Genomic DNA, 23,025 nt, shown 5'->3' with positions numbered 1-23,025 from the left:
CCAGTTTGAAAATTTGGGCAACTCTCTAGCTTATGGTAAGCGGAGAAATACTGAACCTATCAGGAAGGTCAGCTTCCTGAAAGTAACCACTGAGTGCCCGAAATCTACCGAGACTCTCAGCTCCGGTAGATGTTGACCAGATAGGTAACGCTCCCTAAATATATAGCGCTTCACAGCCCTGTATCAAACCCGGCCAGCGAGGATCAGCGTTGATCAAAGTTAGACAACGCCCCGCAATATGCAGCGCCTCGCAGCCTCGTACCAAAGCCAGCACTGAAACAAGTTCAGACAGTGTCCTTCCAATAAATAGTCTGAGAAAGTTGTACTTTGCGCACTCGCACTCACTCACGCTCTCGCACTAGCTTGTTTGAAATATAGCTGTTGTGTTCCCTTCGGTGAGCTATTTTTCTCCAGCACCAGGCAATGGAGCGGGTCAGCAGCGGATACCACAGATTGGCGAATCAGCAGATATAACAGGACTTAATGCGTGAGTCGATGGATGCCGGCTTACGCACAAACTCGTGAAATGCATGACAGCTCCACAGGACCTGAACATTGAGTAGGTTGCCAGGCAGATCTCACAAGCCTTGTTTATTGAAAAGTTGCAATTCAAAATTTCATCTAATGACGTTCAACGGGCAGCTGCACCTTCATAAACATACAGTTTTTTCTCGGGTAACACAGGTGACTAACATTTGTATGCAGCACCGCATCTGATACAGATTTAGCGCACCCATTCCTGGCGATTCATGCTGCCCACTGTAGTCCCTTCCAACAACATCTCTAAATACATAAGCAAAAGTTTAGGGCAACGCTATGCAGCTAAATGTTCATGGCAGCGTTCCATTTCGCTTGCTACCTAGTAAGGACTGATTTTTTCATCAACGTTAAGAGATTTGGAGAAACCAGACCTGAGAATTTCAGCTATGCTGCTTTAAGAAAAACTGAGGAAACTTACTAAACGCCTGTTTGTTGGTACCATCGGCGTCAAAAGCGTGGTGTACTTCATTGCACAGTAATAATTGTTAAGGTAGTATTCACTGTGCATATAACGGTGCGGCTTACCTGAATCGCAGATATGAGTTCAAAATAATCCACGTGTTTTTCATTACTTTCAGGCAATCAACGTTGACCCTGTTCGTTAGGGGAACCAGATATTTGTTCGAAGGTGTACCCTCCTTATAAGGTTTGCTCTATATCCACCATAAAATATCACCAAAAATCAGAGGTTTGCCAAACGCGCAAGCAATCCAGCAGACAAACAAACGAAAGTGAATCAAGTGAGCACAACCCCCGGAGATCCTTTAGCTATATGCTCCAGGTGAACTGAAGCTGGATTGATTTTGTGATGTTGGTGATATTGGTACAGAAATAAGCGTGCTCATGTGTACAAAGTCTACCAATTTTACTCTATTTTTTCTATTCCCGCTCAATATTTTTTGCGGTCGGTCTTCAGAAGAATGGCTTCTGAATTTATCGTCATTTGCCTGTCGGGTCCAGGACACCGTTTTGATATCGATTCCACTCCCACCTGTTCACAGACTCCTTCGTTTTTGGCTAATAGCGTCAGTAACCAGGCCTAGCATACCTGTCAACAAAACATGAATGCACACAGCAGACTCATGCTACTTTCCATCACGTTTGAAAGCGACACGCGAAGAGAGAAAACCTTGAAAATGCACATGAACAATCGGGACAACCGGAAATTTGGTGTAGACCGTACACACATGCATGAAGTTGGTGATGACGTAATTAAAGTAACATCTACATCGGTGAAAATAACTCTTCTTGGCAGCCAGATTTGAGTGTCGCCTACCTCGATCAGGCTTTGAAGTGACACGGACACCAGGTACCGCGTTTCGACATGTAGCATGTGATAGCCCCTCGGCTGCAACAGGTTGAATAGTGGTTGAGTGGTGGACGCGTAGTCTCAGTTGTTTCCAGGCGGTTCTGTACCCGAATAAGTGCCAACAATCTTACTAAGACGCGACATCACGATGTACCAATGCCTCTAACTTTTTATCAGATTATTTAGCGAACGGCCCAGATGCACGCTTGAGCTTTGACAAGGGAGGCGTCGGGGCTAACGGATTACTTTCGTCACTTTTTAGGTCGATGACCCTGTAAACTGGTCCCCGACTTCCCAACGTAGTACACGTTAGATAAACGTGTGCATACGTATGCAAATGTGCGCTTTGTAGTTGACAAACTGGTTCTCTGAGCACGTATTTCGTACATTATGCTCAGCGAATTGAAGTTTCAGAAGGACAGTTCTGCTTTGCGCTAAAACTGATGTTAATGTACAGATTTAAATAAATTACTTAAGACGCCCATCGGCCTGTAGGGTTTGTTTCGATAACAATAACAGTAAAGTTTCTTGTGAGTAAGTAATTTTCTACTCAGCCACGTTGACGTTTGTTAGAACTGGAGGTGAAAAATAGAGAATACGTGTAGCTATCAATAAGCTATCCACCCTAGACCGAAAACATTTTGGTTACCCACCTATATGGAATGAGCGTTAGGTTAAGACAGTATTATGGGAGCGATTTTCGCGATATTTTCGTATGAAACGTTGCTCAAATCTGTCTCAGCGTGACAAAGAACGCTTCATCTTGTGATTATCCACTGGTTATAGGAATAGAGTTAACGCTTGTGATTTGGAGGAAAACCCATATGTTTATATAATAACGACGTCTGGCTCATTTCTTCTAAAGAGTCTCCAAGTGTTCCACATTTGCCCACCAGCTCCTGCAACTATGCGGTTGATGCCATTATGCTGATCCGAATTTCTGACGTCGGGCGTTCCGCATATACAAAGAACCAGATATTTGATGAACGCTCAAGTGAACTGCGTGAAATTACTATCCGCACGGTGGCCTCCATCAATAGAGGCTTCTGCTCGTGCTGCTTAAATGTTTGCTAATAGTTTTTTACTAGCGTAGATATAACTCAGGATATTATCAGCACATTATCGAATCACTTCTTGAATCGCATCATAAGGGGATCCGAAATCAAGAACATGGTTCGATCATGAGGGACGAATGAAATAAACTGTAAGTTGTTTTAAGTAATTTTAGCCCGCCATCGCGGACTGGTGGTTTCACCAAATAAACACTCGATGGTAAATGGTTGTTCCGCACTAAAATCTTCTGGAAGAAGACTATGGACAAGTGTATGGACACCGCGTGATCACACTATGACTGTCTCTTAGTGTGGCTACTTAATAAACGAGAGCCAAACTCTCGTGTCGTTATGTTTTCCTGAAGTCCTACAATAAATGTTTTGTATTTTGAAAAGATTCTCACATTCTTCACTTGCAGCCCGAGAGTACATCATTCGAGTTGCACAAGCACGGTGCAGAAGCCTTCCGCGTTTGATAAAATCACTATTCAGTGCAACTCAATGGCTTGTTCCGCTGATCGCCTGCTGGTTGAATAGGACACCGCGTTTAAGCGTCCCGAAATTTCATCTGAGATGAAAAAATTTGAACACATCAGCTTCTCAGAGTCCACTATTCCATGGAAATTAAATGGGCATTCCAGTTCACGTAAGCGTCTGATTAGCGGGGAAAGTTACCTGTAATCCAGCTTCGTTACACGCACGCATTTGCCTTTCATGGTTTTCACCATATTGAGCCACATTGTTCAGATAAGGGCCTACAGATGATCGTCCATTCTGCGCCAAAAATCATTGAAGAATGTACTGGTGTGACCTCCGTTTAGATGAACAAACGTAAACGCCTTGCAAGTGCTCGGTTTCTACGGCAGTCCTTTACAGTGGAAGAAAATTAAAATCCGGGAATATCAAACGACGTTTATGTGTATTTTGCGGTTCCCGAGTGAAACAGGTCGTAAATAAGAAGTCTTTTATCATGGTTGATGTGCGCGAAGCAGATTTTATAGAGGCCTACACATGAACAGAGACAGAGGGAATTATCCCTTCGAATATAATTTGCCAGATGTTCATGTTTGTCATGCTTGAAATAGGGCCAAGACACCCACAGTGTACGAACCAAATGTTACTATTTGAAAAAGGAAGAAAAACTATGTAAATTATCTCGATAGTGAAATTCTAAACAACACATTAAATTCCTCTAAAGCGATTTTATTTCAGACTAGGTATCTGGATACAAGAATATTCGACTATATCCCCCAAATGTACTCTTATTTGATATAATTCAAGCGATCTGACTAAAGTGTGACTAAAAGTTGAACACAATAGATCGATGCTGAAAGATTATTTTACAGCGTGTCATCCCCTATGAAACGCATTTTGTTGTATCCGCTCGGCTTGTTTCCGCACTCGTTCTTACAACTCACCAAAAACACTAGAATTCTTTGAACTTTAGCAGCTATATCCGTGTTGCGATTTAATACATTGCTTGGTGAAAGGCAACATTGTTCGCTAATTGGTGTTCCCCTAGCGTAAAGATTGCGCAACGCTGACAGTGATTCGAACCAACGAAAAGAACACAGTTATGTAGGGTAAGAACTGAATGGCCTAAGATTGTAGTTTGTTCTGTCACGATATATTTACACTAACTGGCGTATCGACCCGGTGCAAATTTTCAACGTGTTGCCCGTTGTCCTGATGTTTTTCTTGTTGCTTTTTACCGGTAAAATGTGTGAACACCCATGATGTATTTGCTTTAATGCAATAAAAACTTTATGGCATGATGATTATCGTCTTCAGTAAACCATTATTCAAGCTGCTTAAAGAGTAACCAAATATGAGGGGGAAAATTATACAAGTGCAACCCACAGAAAAATATTCAGGCAGTCTGAGCTTCGTTACTCAGTGTAAAACTGCCTTCTTCCATGCTGTTTCGGGTAAAACATACACACAGCCCTTGTCAAAGTGAACTTGCGCCAAGGCAGACAAGTTAGCAAGAATCTCTAACAAATGCGAGCGTGCATGGCACCTAGACAACGCATCGTGTATCAAACAGTAAGCCGGTGGGCGGAATTCGTTTATTTAGCTGGAGCGGCTTTAATGTGCACTAAACGAAGGCCATCAGACGATGATGCGACTAACTCCAGTTTTTTACCAGGTATGAGCGTGCTGAATAATCAGTGAGCTGCACAAACTCACCAGAAATCACGTATGATGCATCGCAAATCCTGACAAGCAAAGCATTCTTACATGTTAAACATTTAGACAACTTTCTGGTGGATACCTTTATATTCTTCCAAGTTAACAATTCACGTAGCTCTGCTTGAGGCCGTTAAACAAGCGTAAAGCGCGGCCTAACGGATGTTCCTATATCTCATAGTGGCCGGTAACAAACACAAAGCTCCAGTCACTCCATCAATCGTTAGATGGCACGATGACTAGGATTGCCGCTCAATGACAAAACAAGGAGAGAAATTCTGATCAACGTTTGCTGTCAGCGGGTAGCGGTTTACGATTTTTGTAGTCTTCGTTCTATAAGTGAAGCGAATCAACTCTGAAAAATCGTGAAACGTTGTTCAGTTATTTCGCACTGTGCATCGCACGGAACTCCGGAAAGTCTCGAACTTGCGACCATTCGCCTAGTAGTTTGCACACCGTTCTGCCACAAGCGGCTGATGAGCAGTGTGATCAGGTCACGCTTAGTCAGGATATAGCATCGTTCATCCTTCGATTACGGGATCCACGTCACGGGGTCATACGTGCTGACTGTGTCTTTAACCCAGGTCCTCGGTGTGCCTACATATACTTTTCATCCGGTTTCAACCAACTTGCTGCTGAAGCACACAAGCTGGCTAAACCCAACGAAGAAATGGCGCGCTCGAAATTATTACAGTTACTAAGTACATGTGCAACAAACGCTCCCTTGAAAATTATGGTTGAGTTAATTTGAACTTCGTTGAGAAGATCCAATAAGGAAACTAGCATGTCGCGCACACTAGGAAAATCAATCTGGAGTATATCCATTATCCTTCGTTTCCAAACACCCCGGCCACAAACAACATGATTTTCTGCTAAATATCCTGATGTATCGCTCCTGTCGTCAACCTTGGCCTTGTAGCTGAACCAGCGTAAAATCAAATTCCCATTCGTGCCGGCGTAAATAGTGCTCACCTGTAAATGCAAGGTGTAATTTTTATGTGTAAACCAAATGGTGTGGACTATTTTACCGTAGATTACAAAGCCGCTTAGGAATCATACGACGGATTCATGGCACTATAGCGTGGCTTCTGCACAAAATATCCTGTCGTACTGGTATTCACCTGCATTATTCTCGTTGGATAAGTTCAAACATGATGGAACGATTTCAAAGACTGTATCATTCTTACATGAAACTACAAAGACACAGCTGCAAAACAAATTGATCCTCGGCTAAATATTCTTAAATACGCACTCCTACAATATGTCCTCTCTGATCAGAGAACACCGGTTCATGTTTCACCGTTTCACGAAACCGATTCGCTGTCCCTTGTCTGCTAACGATTGTTCTCCCTTGTTCCAGGTGTCCTGAGCCCACGACAGTGGGACTGTCATGAGTCACACATAGGTACAAAATAGTTGTGTCTCTTCAGCTTCTCATGGAAAACAATTGTAAGTACAATCGATAATGATGCGGAAGTGGTTCAAAAGAATTATTTTCCATTCACGATGTTTGTGTACTCAAGGTTCCTGGAGTTTTCTACTGCACGTATCAAGTTCATTGTTAAAGTTTTTTCATGTGTCATGAATTGCGAAAATAACCGTCTTCTCTGAGCCAAAAATCGGACAAACATTTTTACAGTGCGCATGTTTGAACGGTAAATGTTTTATAATGACTTGATAGATCATGAATATGCGGTATTTCACCAAAGGGAAGAAACAAACCGGGCCTTACAAATAATAGGTCATTGAGGTATAACAACCTGTTGGTAGCTGAATTTCTAACAATCTGAATATACCAAAAGCTTTGGCATATAGCAATTTTCCCAAAGTCTTGACAGTAGTGGTCCAGGCTCAGAGGGTGGGTCCGAATCACCGTCAACCGAATCAGGTTCTTAACGACGTATGTTGGTAGCCATAGGAAATATCAATTCTATTCGTCTATTTGTAACACTGAGTAAATTTGAAGTGCACGGTACGATACAAGCAGAACTTTATAAACAGGCAAAATGCAGAACTTCACCAGCTATATTCGCTTACACATCGGGTCAACTACAGCATTTTTATGACTGTATACTAGTACATTCAGCGAGAATCTACAATACCTGGCAGATGTTAGATTTTTATGCCTTAGCCTAAATATAGTAACGCACGATTAGACATTTCGCTGCCGCGACCAGAAAAAGGAATGGTACAGGTGACTTCTATGACACAGGATATAGACATCTGTGGCACCAAACTTTAATGATAACTACTATACAGTAAGCACCAGAAACGTTTATTCAAAATTCAAACGGCGCATTCACTGTAAATATATATATATATATAATATATATATATATATATATATATATATATATATATATATATATATATATATATATATATATATGTATATACGTATATGTATATATATATATGTATGTATATATTGAATAACACACATTGGTGAGCATTCTTGAGCCAGTATTGTGCGTTTGTTTATAAAATTGATTCCGATAATCATATACATAACTGACAAAAAATTCACAGCAAAACTGCAGAGCATTGTGCTTATGCTTTTTGAATACGCTGAAATCCGGAAAAAAATTGATTAAGAACTACATATTCAAATGGCGTTTTTGCAACCTTTTTTTTGTTTGCGTCCCTCTAAAAAACCATGACCATCCAGCTCGAATAAACGCCTTTTTTAATTTAGTGGAGAAAATTAATCTAGTAAAGGAATTTCCAGGTAAACGCCCGAATATGAAAGTCAGTGTTATTACAATCAAAATATAGATGGCTCCACGATATTGGTGAAAAACAACCATTTGAAACAGGTTGATAAAATAACGTGAACAGGACATTTTGTCAATCCACGGGAACTGGGGGGTTACTTTTTCATTTGGTGTAAATCACGGAACTATTTCACAGGACCATGAGCAATCCTTTGAATACTGCACGTGAGGACATTCACTTAAAAGGAAGGTTTTGACAGTAAAATTCCTAGTAAAATTCCTATAGATTCTGTGTTAGTAGCAATCCTCAAGCATTTCAACTCAGTCGCTTATTGCTCTGATTAAAGCACATTCACTGAAGGCGAATTAGGACCAGCCCGACTGTTGGTTTATCATGACACCTAGTCTATGCGTTATATGCCAGAATCCATTGACGGACGCGACAGTGACAAAATATTTCATGTGGGGTGAGACTCAAAATTACCTCACCCTTCTATTTTTCAACAACCGATACTACTTGAAACTTCAAGCGAAATTATCAGCACTTCAACCCAGTTAACCCGTTTTGAAGGGAAACCTATCCGCAATCCAGGATTTTGTTGCATGCTGACATGTCTTTCTCATACTCTTTACTTGGAGAAAACATCACAGTTATAGGACGTGATCGAACATATTATCCTGACAGTGACATGTAATAAATAGCACATTCTGACATGAAAAGTGTAACAAATCACAGGCGTGACACCCGAATACATGCAATAATGTAGACACTTAGCAATCTCACGGTTTCCATGGCAGTCTAACGCAGATGATAAAAATTTTAGAAAAAAAACTCAAGAAAGTTAATCGCAGTACTGGGACTCTTGTAGTTCCAGACAGTCACAACTTCAAGATATAAATAATTCCAGCTCAATGTTGAACTTCCTGAAGCATATTTCGTGGAAGCACAAATAACCCCAAGGGCAGTTATGCGGACGTAAAATAGATGAGAGTTTAGTAGTGCTAGAAACGGGGGCTTTACTTTTTCGAATATTGGTTCATTGATTTGCCTGTCGTGTTTCACTTTGGATACTTAACATAGTTTCCTCTTGAAATGATACGTGTAGAACATCACTGTTCACAAGTGATGGAAAGAAGCAATGTAAAAATATTCGACAGTGAAATTCTAAACTAAAATTCCGACTCGTGCAAATTTCAAACCTGAAAGTGTAATATTTTTTAAGCACAAAAGTTATGGTTTTGACATGCACGCTTACATCATTTTTTCGATGTAATTTGTGATGTACTTGCTTTCAATATAGGTCACTGACTGCAACCTAAATGAAACATGCTTGCCCGGAGATTCGTACCCTTACAGAGATAGAATTTTTCGCACTGTTAAAAATAAACGCAAAAGCATGTCATGAATATGACTAACAATAAAATTAGGGATGTTTCGCACGCGATCAAGTGACTAGTGCCGGATTTCTATCGACGCAATGAACTTGAAGAACGGCGATGTTTCTCCTTGCCACCCAAATTCTCACTAATACCTCGACACCGCTATAAAATCTATCAGAATATTAACCGTCTACGCCTTGATTCATTTCTAGCATCGTCTGTTATCAGAATCCGGAGTATTTTGTCGCCGAAAACCTACGCGGGAAGATCAAGTGATGAATTTAAGTTGCCGAAAATGAATTTATTTTTTGATTCTGTGGGCACAAGCTAAACAAACCGTAGGTTGTTTCAAGTGGTCCAAGCTCGTCATTCCGAACTGGCCGCTTCAGAAATTAAGCACTTGAAGAAAAACGATTAGTTAGCAGTGTGCGTCGTCACCCAACCAGGTTTTGGGTGCCACGTGGCCATTTTGTGACCACCTTCCGGTTGGGCCACCATTAAAATTGGGGCCAATAATCTCCCCTTATTATATATTTCATGAAGGTTGTTTAAGGTTCTCAAGTTGTGTGAAGTTGATCTCTTACTTTTCACAGGCATTTCGAAAATACAAAATATGTGTTGCATTATTACGATGAGTTACAACTCACTTTTCGTTCAAACATGGGTACGGAAGGAGTTAAATTACCAGAAGTGACCACACTACGCAACTGATCTAGTCGGAATAAATATTCTGGAACACATATCCTGAAAACATCCACAGCAACGGGATAGTCAGTTGGAGATCCAGCTATTTAGACTGAAGTCGAGGAAAATATCTGCCAAATTATGCAGTTCTCTTATCAGACCGCATCGAATCGGTGATGCGTATTTGCAAAATAGGCATATCAAACATTTACAGTTGCACAGCTGCACAGTACGTGAAGAGCCACTTATGAGAACAAGCAAAACAATCCCATATGGTGCAGATTATGCTTTTTGTTGATACCTTCTTCATTCCTTTAAGTTGACAAAGTGTGTGCCGCTGTTTATGGTCCGTTCGTGCGCGTAAACCGCAACGAAAGGAACAGTGCTCTATTCATAGTTTCCAGTCACAAAAATCAGGCATTAGTCACTTCATGGATAGTTATTCTGATACCGTTAGGCAGGCACTCAAGCCTCGACTGAACTAGAAGCGATATTCCGATCAACGTCATCAGTGTACGTTTATCTATTTTCGTCCTGTTCTGACCAACAACGTGCTGAATCATTTAAGCCTGCTCATCTCATTGTAGACAGAGTGCAAGGATTCTTGAAAGTTTTAGGTGAAAGGCGTTTAGCTTTGACTCCTAAAGCGTGACCAGTTTCGCTTAAACTTTGCGGGTGCTTTCAACTTTGCCAATTCGCAAACTGTGTGCAACGGAAGAGAATTGCGGATCAATCTGCCATAGTTTACGAAACGCAGAAACAATCAAAGAAGGTTATGACTCGCATTCTGGGCCCCATCATAAGCTTCTATGCAAAATGTCTATTCTCGATTGAACGCGGCCGATGCCCCTTAGAAAAGCTCTTATCTCACTCGCCGCATCAGGTCAAATAAGCCGAAAACCGGTATTATATATCTAGACGGCAGTAAGTAGTAAGCTACGGAACGAACTACTCGTCAGCACAAACTTTTGAACTACACATTCAAATACTAACCCGTTTGGTTTGGACCCACCGCCTGTACATCGCAGTAAATGACATCATGTGTAGTGGGCAGACCACCAGCTTTGTGCGACTAGTAGTCTTTCGGCGAATTGACTCATTTATTTGAACCTCTTACAATTTATCCCAGCGCTTCAAGCCTGTAAAATACGAATCCAGGTGGCTCAAGTCTGTTAATTCTTATCGTATAAAAACTGGTTTCTTGTTCAGTTGCTTCAGTGTTGTTCCTAATCTCCCATCACTGTTCAAAACTGAACAAACGTCATTCGTTCGCCTTTTCAGTCTGAATCGTTTTGGGTGAATCGCATACCCTTCTTCGTTTCGTGACCAGTTATTGTAAATTTCGGGTAAGGGTACTTTTTCAGTATGTTTATTCACGAAAGCTCACAACTTGGTAGAATTTTTAATGAATTTACTGATTTCAGGACATTCTTACTTTCGGAAGTTTGAAATTTCTGATATTTCGCAAGTCTATCCACTGGATCGCATATGCCGCTAAACCAAGTTTTTAAAAAGCCGAATTTGATGGCCTCAGGTCCAAATGAACAAATCTCAGCTGCGCAGAAAATGCCGTTCAAAAGTGTAAAAACAGTGCCTGGAGTTAACTGTCCTTGCTGTCAGATTGACAAAAATAGATGGATACATCTGGCGGGAATCCAATTGGATGCATTAAGTTTATGAATGATTGCGAAATAATGATGAATACAACGCGGTTCAACGATGGTGACAAATTAATGTGCAAACCGCATCAATACTGCAAAAATCGGAAAGAGGGTTAAAAAACCATTGGCTTCTTCTTGAAAATTTCTGCAAAAAAGAACCAGAATCAGCCATTTTCTGGGGGTTGATACGTTGATAAGTGTATACCAAATGAACATGATCCATTAAGGTTGTCAAGGGGAACACCTTTAGACTTTAAGTTCGATACCCATTTAATCAACAACCAACTTTTTTGACCTTTTGCATGTGTCACTGTGGAAAATGGCCTTATGAAATCGTAGTTGGAATAATGAATTTCGAAAAAATTGCCTGGCGCCTTGTTCCAACCTTTGAAATTTGTCTTTGTCTACTGATTCACTAGTCTATTATTGGTAGATCATTGCTGATGAAGCTTCGCTTAATCGAATGAGTCTTTGCGCTTATACGTACAACTCAGTGGTGTCCGTATGTGTATTTGCAACAATCGTTACTTGTACAGCACAGTTCGTAGCTGAGTGGTAGAGTCTCACTCGGTTATGCTCGATAACGGGCGAGGTTTCGTGGGTTAGTTCGAAAAAATATTAAAACCCACTCTCATGTCAACCTTCACAGTTTATTTTAAGCAGATTTGCGCCGAATTCCGTCCTTTGAACGTCATGAACTAACTGATATTTAAAATGAAGTACTGGCACTCATTCATGGCATACTGGCAGAGAATGGAACTGATGAATGACCCTACTACAGTATGGAAAATAATTCCTGAATGTTCGGCCGGTTGTATTATGCAAATATAGTGAATCGCTTATCATTACGTTCGATCACCGCCGGATTTGTCATACTTCATGTTGATTAAGTGGTCACTAGTTTATTTTCCCCGCATGGCTCTGCGTTCGTGGATGAAGTGCCTCCATTGAAGGGAAAGCTGCGCAAAGCGGAATGACTTAGTGAGAGAGAAAGGCGCGCCGTATGAAAAATTACACACTAAATCACGGCAAACAAAAGCTTTTTAGCCTTTTTGAGGTGTCACAAACGCAAAAAATCAAATGATTTGGGCAAAAACCTTTGTGGTAAATAATCCGTGCCATGTAGAACCACGCTCAAAACCATCACGAAACCAAGTTTGTTGTGAACTGAATGGTGGTTCACGCATGATTTTTCGTCTTAAATGTGATGGCCATAATAGGACAACTTGCAGTCATGCTGCATGATAAATTCATCCACTTCCATTTCCATCATCGGGCACTTGATCATGGTTTCTTTTATTCATGGTCATGAAAATAATTCGCTTTCTTCAAAGATTTGCTTAGCATCTTTTGATTTTGTCATGCATTATTGACGCAAATTTACCTGCGACAGTTGCCACGGATCGAAGTTTGTTCCATGGGATGAAGTGAAGTCACGAGCAACCAAGCAGTAACCTGAGCGAATTACATATTTCGCCAAATTGGCTGAGATATTTCATTGAACCATATGTTTCGATACGAAACATGTATTATATCCGAAAACTCGCACGGTAAAACAAAATGCATTAGATATAGGCGTTTTCATCTGAGGATTAACAAACTGAAAAATTACGCGGTTTAGCAGGGAATATTTCATTTGCAGCATAACAACGGTCGATATTATATCAACTCGTGTCACATTAAGGATAAACTGTGACGTTACCTTTTTCGCTGTAATAGGATAAATGGAGTTCTTTGAAGAGATCATGTGCCACCTATTTGCTAAGCTGGTTTCGCTTAAAATGTACGCTACGTTCAAATTCTGATTTTTGTCCATAGTAGGACCTCGTGAATAAATCTATATCGCCTGCAGTGTCAAAAATAATTGACCGTACCGAGAACTCAATAGGGGCCAATGATCTGTCTTTCGATCGAGCCAGCTAGGTTGCACCAAGTCACGCGCCATGCAGCGCGTGTGTTATTTTTCGGTTACTCAGCAGACCCAAAAGCAACATCGGCCAGCAACAACCGCCAGAATGGCTAATTGGAATACACGCAGCACACCGTCAAAATGCATTTGTAGGCAGATTTTTAGTACCATGTTCTTGTTATAAGTGGCTAAGATTGTCAGAAGAGCATTGTACTGAAGAATAATGATGAACATTTTGCTTACAATTGTCTTCTCCATTCCTCTACTTGATGACAAGAATTTGGGTGAGTGAGAGACAACAGGTATTTTGTCTCAGATTTTGTTAGCAAAACAAGCCTAGGGGGAGTCAAGTTAGCGAGATACATCATCAAATATCACAATCAGACAACCCATTTTCTATTCAGTCATATGTTCCGCCACACCGGGTAAGTTTGAAAACTTTGTTGTATTTTGAGGGGCTACCACATTTAGGCGTCCTCTTCTTCACAATTTTCATTCTTCGAGGCTATCAGCGGCATTGAGCGCCAGCTGGATGTTTTCTCATTTTACGAGAGCAAGTAGCGTAACTTAAGTTGTGAAACACTTAGCCACAGTGCACTTCTTGTAGAACAAGCCCCCCCCTCTCGATGTTTCTAAATTGATCCGAAATTGCTTTCGCAAGAAACTTGGAATTTTATTGTGCTCTGGTAATTTGAGAAGCTTGGATTTAAAAACACTGAAGTTGATTTGCGATGAGACAAATATATGTTCAAAAAATTCCAACGGGTAAACCTGTGATTGTAATTCCGAAATTCTGTTCCAATTCGTGGCCTCCGCAGAGGGGTTCCACAGTCGATCGACGGATATTCCTTCTCCAAAAAGAATAAGAATTTCCAAGGAGAACATTTTTTCATCTACTGCGCTTGTTGGTGAGGTGAATCAAGTAGGGTTGGTTGTCAGTAAACTCAATAAGCACGCTAATGGCAGTTGCCTTTTTCCGAGATCGATCATGAAATTTCACTTGGGTGTTGATACGGTGCAATAGAAAACATAGTTCCACATCACACAATGGAAACCCTTTCATAATGTGCCGTCAATCATAAAACTGACATATCAGTCGCTGCAACTTTCAACCATATTCCTGTGTACAAGTGACAGTACGGTTCGTTTTACGAAATATTAAATATCACCGACTGGTATGAGATAAGTGAATCGATTTCTGCACAGCACCGTAAGCAACTTGCTGGCCGCCTTCACCCACTTGTATGGAATTTTGAATAATCAAGTATGTAGAGATTCTGGACGGATCAATAATTCCAAACTCCAGATGACCTTAGGAACCATCGATGAAAGTACTAAGTTCAGATACTAAAGCCCTTTTCCACACAGGAAGAACGCCTAGAAAGAAGAGTTAATTAGGGTGGCTGGCAGATTATCATCGCTGCGCAAAATTAGCTCCTCAATAATAAGAACTCAAAAACCCCGCGATCGACCAATTTGCTCAAGGTTTAGTCAAGACTTGTAGTAAAGAGTCTTGTAGTATTTCACTTCCCGAGTGATATTTGCTTGATCGATTTCCGTAAACCATTCCATATGCCGTCTGCAGGTTAGATGGGTCGCAGTGGTTTACAGGCTGTTTGCCAGAATTCTTGCTGCTTAGCACAGGAGACCTGATAGTACGTTGCGTTTTGCACGTTCTCAACGGCTTCTTTCACATCCGCCTTCCCGGTCAATTCAGAGATCTAAGATCATGCGAGGTTTGCAAATTGTTTACTAAAGACACGGTGAGAAGAAGAATGGTGCATGTGATCGCCTGAATCGTCCCTAGTTATGAAAGTGAACGAACGTCAATGGGTGGTACGCGCAGGTCACCTATGGATAGCGCAACGCTGTTTCCCTTGTTGATGAAGAAGAATTATTTTGAGGTGTCCGCTTCGTAGAGGTTGAGTGATTCTTAGATGCAGTGGATAATCTATCTTTTCACAATCCCTTCACTACAAAGGAAAGAGCTAATACTGGCAAAAGGTTTTGTGAAGTCGAAAACTCTTGGTTGATTGCTTTCCGCATACGGCATCCACGCCGAGGTCTAACGCCGTGATCGTCATGCGGTGCGAGTGCCCAAAAGTGTTTGTCATGCTTCATTTCCGAAGAACTGTGCATTGAACGATGTTCGGGAATGAACATCGTCAACATTGAAATCAACTGTTTGCGCCTCCCCAATTATGCTCGTGATATGTTCTCAGTGCCTCCTTGGGAAAACACCCAGCTAACGTCAGAGGATATCCAAATATCCGCATACGACAAAAGTTATTAATTACAGTGTACATCTGATGATAAGCAAGAATATAATAAAGGTTATCTGCGATCAAACGTTTGAAGGCTAGGCTGGTAAATCATTATTTACTGTCAAAAATTTGAACAACAGGAATAGTATTCAGATTTGTCGTGTCTACATGCTGTGTGGTGCACAGCAACGCATCAGCCTGTTAGGTGCGGTCAAAATGTTTGACTTTATTAATTTGGCATAAAGGAAGGTATCCAGAACCTCATCGATAAATGAAAATAGCGATCATACTGTGGACGACTTTTGAGGAATAGCATTTGGAAAATTTTGCTCATAAAAGCTAACATGAACTAGTCCCTGACTCACTCAAAGGATGTTTGCAACAGATTACCTCAATAGGAGTTCCGATGTACTTTGTCAAAGTAACAGCACTATGTTCGTACAGGTGTCAGCTGAATGTATTACAATCCATAAAGGGCATATTTTCCTGTGGGTCCTGATTTGCTTCAAGCCACAAGAAGCGGGAATGCGCTGCAATTGCCATACATGTTCTCAAACGATAAGCCAAATGTACGCAGTCATTGTGGGATTATTCGGAAAGCTGGTCCAGGTAATGGTTACAACTACATGCTCCGATTGGTAAATGACATCAAGATAACAATGTGAGGATATCTGCAATCCATTCAGCGTGGGTTTCACTTCCTCATTGTTACGATTTTGATAGGGCTGATGCCCACAAGTGATAGGAAAATATCGGAGGCAGAAGGCACCTGATAATTGGTTGTCATCATTATTTTGGGACGAGCCGAACTAATTTCCTCTGGTATAAGGCAAGCTCTATAATAAATGGCAATACTTGTTCAGCTTGGTTTACAATCCCGTACACGAATATCGACGAGGAAGTTAAATAATAGGCAATATGTAACGAGCTTCATTGGACCACAAAATACCATCGTAGGTAAGGCGCTGACGGCAGCAGTCAACCACCATCACATGCAATTTCTTGTAAAGTCCTCGGGAAGTTGGGGATAAGCATAAGTATTTTATTACTTATATCCATGTTTGAACACCTTCCATCAAAAACATCAAACGAATCATGAATGAATCGAAACAATGCGGTTTTTGTACTCACGATAGTCGGTTCACGATTGTGCTGCGCTCGCTAGTGGAGGCTGAGCCTCAGCTTCAGAGAAGCTCATCAACGCACCGCTTTCCGAGCTGTGGAAATTCTAGTGTATTTTTATGCACTTACATACACCCTAGTGACTAAAATGTTCAATGCATGTTCCACTGCATTTCAACGTTTTATCGCCTTAAAGATTCCGAGGGAGCCGTGGGAAACGGTAAGTTTTGTGCCTGGCTACATTTTCCGTTATATATCGACTTGTCGTGCTCTGACTGTCTCGAAGAACTTGTGCATTTTATTCTCATTTATCAACTCTAGCCCGCAGTCAACGCTTACTCAAACAGCGATCACATTGGATATGCATATAACGTGATACACCCAAACAAGCGCTTCAGATTAGATTATTAGCCACCCCCTATATCAAATTGATTCGAGTTATCGCCTCAGATGGCTGGTAGTGCATGGCTCGATATATGTTGTCTACGATAAGGGCCTCTCGGATAAGCGAACATTCACGATATTTGCGTACAACACTGGTAAGCTCCTACGGTTACCGCAACACAAGTGACATATCTCAATATTCGCACAATGAAATGTATCTCTCGAAATCAGCGACGTTCTCAGAACTGCGCATACTGGTGTAAGATGTCAATATCGAAATATTACGCAAACTATTTGCATTAGTGATTTGTCGAGGTAAGTGAATCTTCGAGGTCAATAGCCACCACAGACTGTAAATATGTTGCCTAATGTAATAAGAAATCATAGATGCGGTAAAAGGTGAATCACCTGTAATGGAAGGAAATTTCGGTAGTTGTACAGCTGAAAGCGTTCCCTAAACTATCTAAAATCTATATGGCACTTGTTGACGCAACATTAGCGGGGTCGACGATCCTATAAATAATCGTTGCTCGGTAATTGCTTATCCAACCAAGAGTTGTGGAACCTGTGTTTAGCGTTGCCGGAAAGTTCGTGAAAATTTCGTCTCTGACAACCGGATTGTTTCGTTATAACTTGCGGAATACCTCAGGAGTGCCTTGGTGTTTCTTATACCTGGCACCTAGCTGAACGTATTCGATGCATATTATTATCAAATGACAGTGGTTCCACGCTGAGTAGCTGAGTAGCCACACTGAACAGCTGATCAGGCCTATCAGGCTGAAGTTTGCCCATCCATCTCCACCGGGAAATAGCTTCGAATTAGCTCTTCCCTCCGTGAAGCGTTCATTGAGCTACTGACGTCCTAAAATGCCAAGGCAACAAGTTAGGCTTTTAAATATCACACCGAGGCGGGCAGCTGACAAACTGAGAGGGAACTTCAGCGGTTCCAATATCGGCCAGGTTCGTTTACACAACGGTTTACGCATTGGGGAAACTGCTTACAATCCACAGAGGGATACATAGCCGGACGCGTATTTACCGTGCCATCGGTGATGACGAATTTATAAAAATTTTTGTCTGCGCAATGAATATCGCGTGCTTACCAAACGAAACGTACCGAAAGTGTTTGTCACGGGATTCCGCCTACATTCAACCCATCCTAGAAAAGATGAATCAACGCTGTTCGCTGCCATCTGTAACCCGGCGGTCGTTGTGTGCACCCTCGGTGGTAAAGATCTTCCGACCGAATTGTCCAGAAACCGTCGCTATTCCCGATCAGATCTTCCGACCTAATTGTCCAGAAACCGTCGCTATTCCCGAGGGGCGTTCCATAATTCAGCTGGGCAGTGCAAATGCTTAACTTCTTTTTTGTTAGCCATACACGAACCGCAAGCGGATTGTACAGCTATTTAGAACCCTAACGTCTGTGTTCAAGATAAATATAAGTTACAGTCTCAAATTTATCAAAAAGAACAGATGACGCTACTTGTGAGGCCATTGAACACCCACTTCAATTCTGGACTTCCGAGAGAAATCTGGGAACGGTGCTAATTAGACAAACCTCATAGACTGACAGCAGTTTGCGTGCCTCTTGCTTTGTACAACCTTTTGGCGTGGAACTCTTTCTTCACTCACGGCGGTTTTTCAGAGTAGTGTTTAATGTGTCAAACCCTGCGAGACTATGAAAAACATGCCTAAATTTCTAGCCTGTTTGGAATAAATGCAGTACACCTACAGCATCGATTGCAACACCATCGATTGTATCACCAACATGGTTTTCTGGAATCCCACAATTGTTCTTCATGATGTTGAAATCTTGCTCCATTTAATCAATTTAAACGGTCTAAAGAAACCCCAGGATTTTATTGGGACGGTTTCAACGAATAATATTGATACTATTCAGAATTCGCTTATCTAGAATCGGAGTTAGGCGAAGTAGTTAAATGTTCTGAATTTTGCAGGAGATTGAAGGATCTGGGCTGCTTTTCCCTGGGGCGAAATTGCGCATTCATCCTTTCACCAATATATCAACTTCGGTCATTGCCTGCGAGCTGTCTACATTTTAGAAGCTCTATTCTACTGCTTAGGCAGAATAGAGACTGCGTTTACTCTTGCAGTGATATCCTCGGTTGCATTCTCACAGTCGATTCTCGTCCCGTCGAATTAGTTCGATGCGCTCAGACCAAATGCTATTCCAAATCTACTATTGCGAGTCTAAAGTATTGAAAGCAAGTTCACAAACGGATTCATTCTAAAACCCTGCAATATTTAACGCCCGTCTTATGTGTCCGATTGTGCTACAAACATCTTCTGGTTAAACGCTGCATCGAGGCATCAAATATACATAGCGATTTGGTACAATGCTGATATGACTTAAGCGCAAATGCCGTAATAGCGAGGAAGGACATAAATTCATCCTTTGACGTCCGAACCCGGATGCATCATAGCTTCCCGGTTCAATTTCTTTCAATACTGATATGACTTAAGCGCAAATGCCATAATAGCGAGGAGGGACATAAATGCATCCTTCGACGTCCGAACCCGGATGCCTCATAGCTTCCCGGTTCAATTTCTTTCAATATTTAGCAAAGACATAATGCTTTCTTTCTCGAACGTCACCTGCCTCGAATAAGCACTAACGACTAATACAGGCGACAACATACGCTCTGTTGTTGGCCACCGGGCGCAACAGAGCCATTGGCTCTCAGTAGCCGATCAACATTCGCAGTGACAAGCATATGGGAACAGTTACTGATATTGCTTGAGAAGATGAGGATAAACCTCAGTATTTTACTATTTATATCCAGCTTTGCCGATCAACATTCGCGGTGACAAGTATATGGGAACAGTTACTGATATTGCGTGAGAAGATGTGGATAAACTTCAGTATTTTACTATTTATATCCAGCTTTGGTCGCAATTCATCGAAAACATCAAAGTAATGAGGAACGATTCGAAACATTGTGCTTGTTGGACTCATGCTATTCAGTTCCCCAATGTGCAGCGTTTGCTCTGTTCTAGCAGGATCGGGTCTGAACTTCAGCACAGCTCATCAATGCACCGTTTTCCTCGCTGGGGGTTTCTAATCTGTTCATTAATATATATATATATATATTGATGTGGCAAAATGGCCCATGCATGAGTCATTGCAGTTGAACGTTTTATTGTCTTAAAGGTTCCGAGGAAGTTATGAGAGTTAGTAAATTATGTACCGAGTGGCATTTTTGGCTGCATATCTAATTGTCGTGTCCTGTCTGTCTCGTAAAAATGTTTTGCCTTTTACCCTCATTGATGGACTCCAGCCGGCGACCAATGAATAATCAACCAGTCATCACTTTGGATATGCGTCCAACTAAAATGACTGGTGTAACATCATGTCCCCAAACAAGCGCTTCAGATTTGTTTCTCAGCCACCGCCTCCGTCACAATCATTTGAGTTATCGGCTCAGATAGCTGGTAGTGCATGGCTAGAGTATGTTCTTTTCGATGAGTGCCTCTCGGATAACCGATAATTTCCGTCTACTGGAGATTCATGTTAGTGGCTTACAATGCTGGCATGGCGCAATCTTGGTTTCCATGTTGGTGAAAAAATCATATAGCATTCCAGCTCCTGTCGTTCCCCTCGGCCGGAGTGAATTTGATTACGAATAATGCGACACACCAGAGGTCAAAGGCACCATCACATTTCCTTCACAAATTCTTCAAAAGAGAGCGAGCACTTCTTCCAGCTTCTGTCATTCCCCTCAGCCGGAGTGAATTTGATGACGAATAATGCGACACACCAGGGGTCAAATGCACCACCACATTTCCTCCACAAATTCTTCAAAAGAGAGCGAGCACTTAGACGGAGACAGAGAGTGCAGCATACATTCAAGACCGGACTGTTGCGCGTATTGTTCAGAATGCAAAATGTGGAAGCCCCCAAATACCTTGAAATGTGAGGGTCAAGGAAGGATTATGAAGTGTCCGCTGTTTTATAGTTTGGGGCACTGGTATATATCGTGAATAGGCTATGTTTCTACAAGTATTTCACTACGAGTTACAATACTGGCAAAGAGGCCTGTCAAGTCGCCCGCTCGTGCTTCAATGCATTCCATATCTGGCATCCACGCCGGGTCATCAACTTGTGTGATTCGTTCCAACGGGTTAGTCATGCCTGACCACTAATGGATTGTCGAAAGACCTTCATCCGGGAATGAATATCGTTGCCATTAAAATCACCAATTAGTTGGGCCGCCCTACTTGTGCTCCTATTATGTTCTCAATGCGTGCTTCAGAAAACATTCAGCCAAAGTCAGACGAGATCCTAATATCCCCACTCTACAAAAGCAAATGAATATAGCGTACGTCTGCAGAAAAGAAAAAGAATAGTGGAGGTTCTCCTCGATTAAACCTATGAAATTCGTCCTGAAATGCGAGGCTGGTAAATAGTCGGGTTTATTTAATCATACACTACTAGTGAATAATCGTTCTTACATATTCATACGTTACTGACCGTGAAAAAATTTGAAGAGCACGAGGAATATACAGACTTGTCTCTCTTGGTATAGAAGCAACACCTTGTCCAATTGCAAACCTGTGAACGATTATCGTGAAGGAAGCCAAATAATAGGCAATATGTAACATGTCACAAGCTGCGTGGAACCGCAAATAACCATCGTATTTCAAACATTGACAGCAGAAGTCGACCGCCATCACTAGCATTATGTGCCTCATTGCCTGTAGAGTTGTATAGAAACTTGGGTATCTTGGTACTTGGGTATATGTTTGGACACATTTCACTAAAAATCATCGAACGAATCACTGACGATTCGAATCACTGTGCTCGTTGGACTCATGCTTTCCAGTTATCCAATCTGCCGCGTTTGATTTGGTCCTGAAGGGCAGAACCTCAAATTCAAAGATTATGAACACACCGGTTCCAATGCTGAGGATTTTTTGTTCTGTTTTCTAATGTATATTTGTGCGTACACCGATGTGAAAAAATGTTCAACGCATGTCTCATTAAACTTGGAAACTTTATTGTCCTAAAGGTGCCGAGGAAGATATAGGAGGGTGTAAGTTATGTGCCTGCTTGCTGTTTCCGTTATACGTAGAAATGCCGTGTCCTGTCTGTCTGAAGATAGAGTTGTGCATTTTTTTAGAAAAATATCACAGCGGGGTAAGCAGCTGACAAACTGAGATGGAGCTTCAGCGGTTTCAATGTCGGATAGGTTCGGTCACACAACGGTTTACGCATAGGGGCATACATCACCGGATGCCCATTTATCATGCCATTCGTGATCATGAAGATAAAAAGCTCTTGCAATAGTCGGAATATCGCGTGCCTCCCAAACGAAACACAACAAAACTGTTTGTCTCGTGGATTCTGCCTACATTTAACCCATCAAAGAGAAGTCGAAACAACGCGATCCACTGCCATCTGGAAAAGCCAGCGATGATTTTATGCGTCCTGAGTGGTAAGGAACTTCCGACCGAAATTTTCACAAAAAGTCACACTTTCCGCGGAAGCGCTTGATAGTTCACCATGGCCCTGCAATTTGCCGACTTCTCTTTTCTCAGCCCTCAATCACCCGGAAGCGGATTGTGCAGATATTCAGAAACCCCACGATCATGTTGAAGAAAAATAAGGGTCACAGTATTAAGTTTACCAGAAACCACATATGACGCCACATCGGAAGCCATTAAGCACAAATATTATTTTTGAACTTGCGGGAGAAATTCCAAAAAAGATATTATTTTAAACAAACCGCATAAACTGACAACAATTTAGTGCCTTCTGCTTTGTGCGTATATTCAACAAAACGCAACATTTT

The 23,025-nt window shown here is 41.5% G+C and overlaps 1 protein-coding gene across 1 annotated transcript in view; it reads right to left on the bottom strand.

Moving 5' to 3' along the window:
* The window catches only part of T265_15483 (hypothetical protein), a gene marked incomplete at both ends in the record, with an annotated part of 73,075 nt that overhangs the window by 2,576 nt on the left and 47,474 nt on the right, over window positions 1-23,025 (bottom strand). Inside the window, one exon of the mRNA XM_009178330.1 lies at window positions 9,833-9,929. Within this exon, the coding sequence (XP_009176594.1) occupies window positions 9,833-9,929 (97 nt within the window). The remainder of the gene's footprint in view (window positions 1-9,832; window positions 9,930-23,025) is intronic.

The sequence above is a fragment of the Opisthorchis viverrini genome, assembly GCF_000715545.1.
Source record: "Opisthorchis viverrini unplaced genomic scaffold opera_v5_540, whole genome shotgun sequence".
NCBI classification, from domain to species: Eukaryota; Metazoa; Platyhelminthes; class Trematoda; order Opisthorchiida; family Opisthorchiidae; genus Opisthorchis; species Opisthorchis viverrini.
Note: the sequence above shows the minus strand (reverse complement) of the source record. Positions and strands in the feature narration are given on the sequence as shown.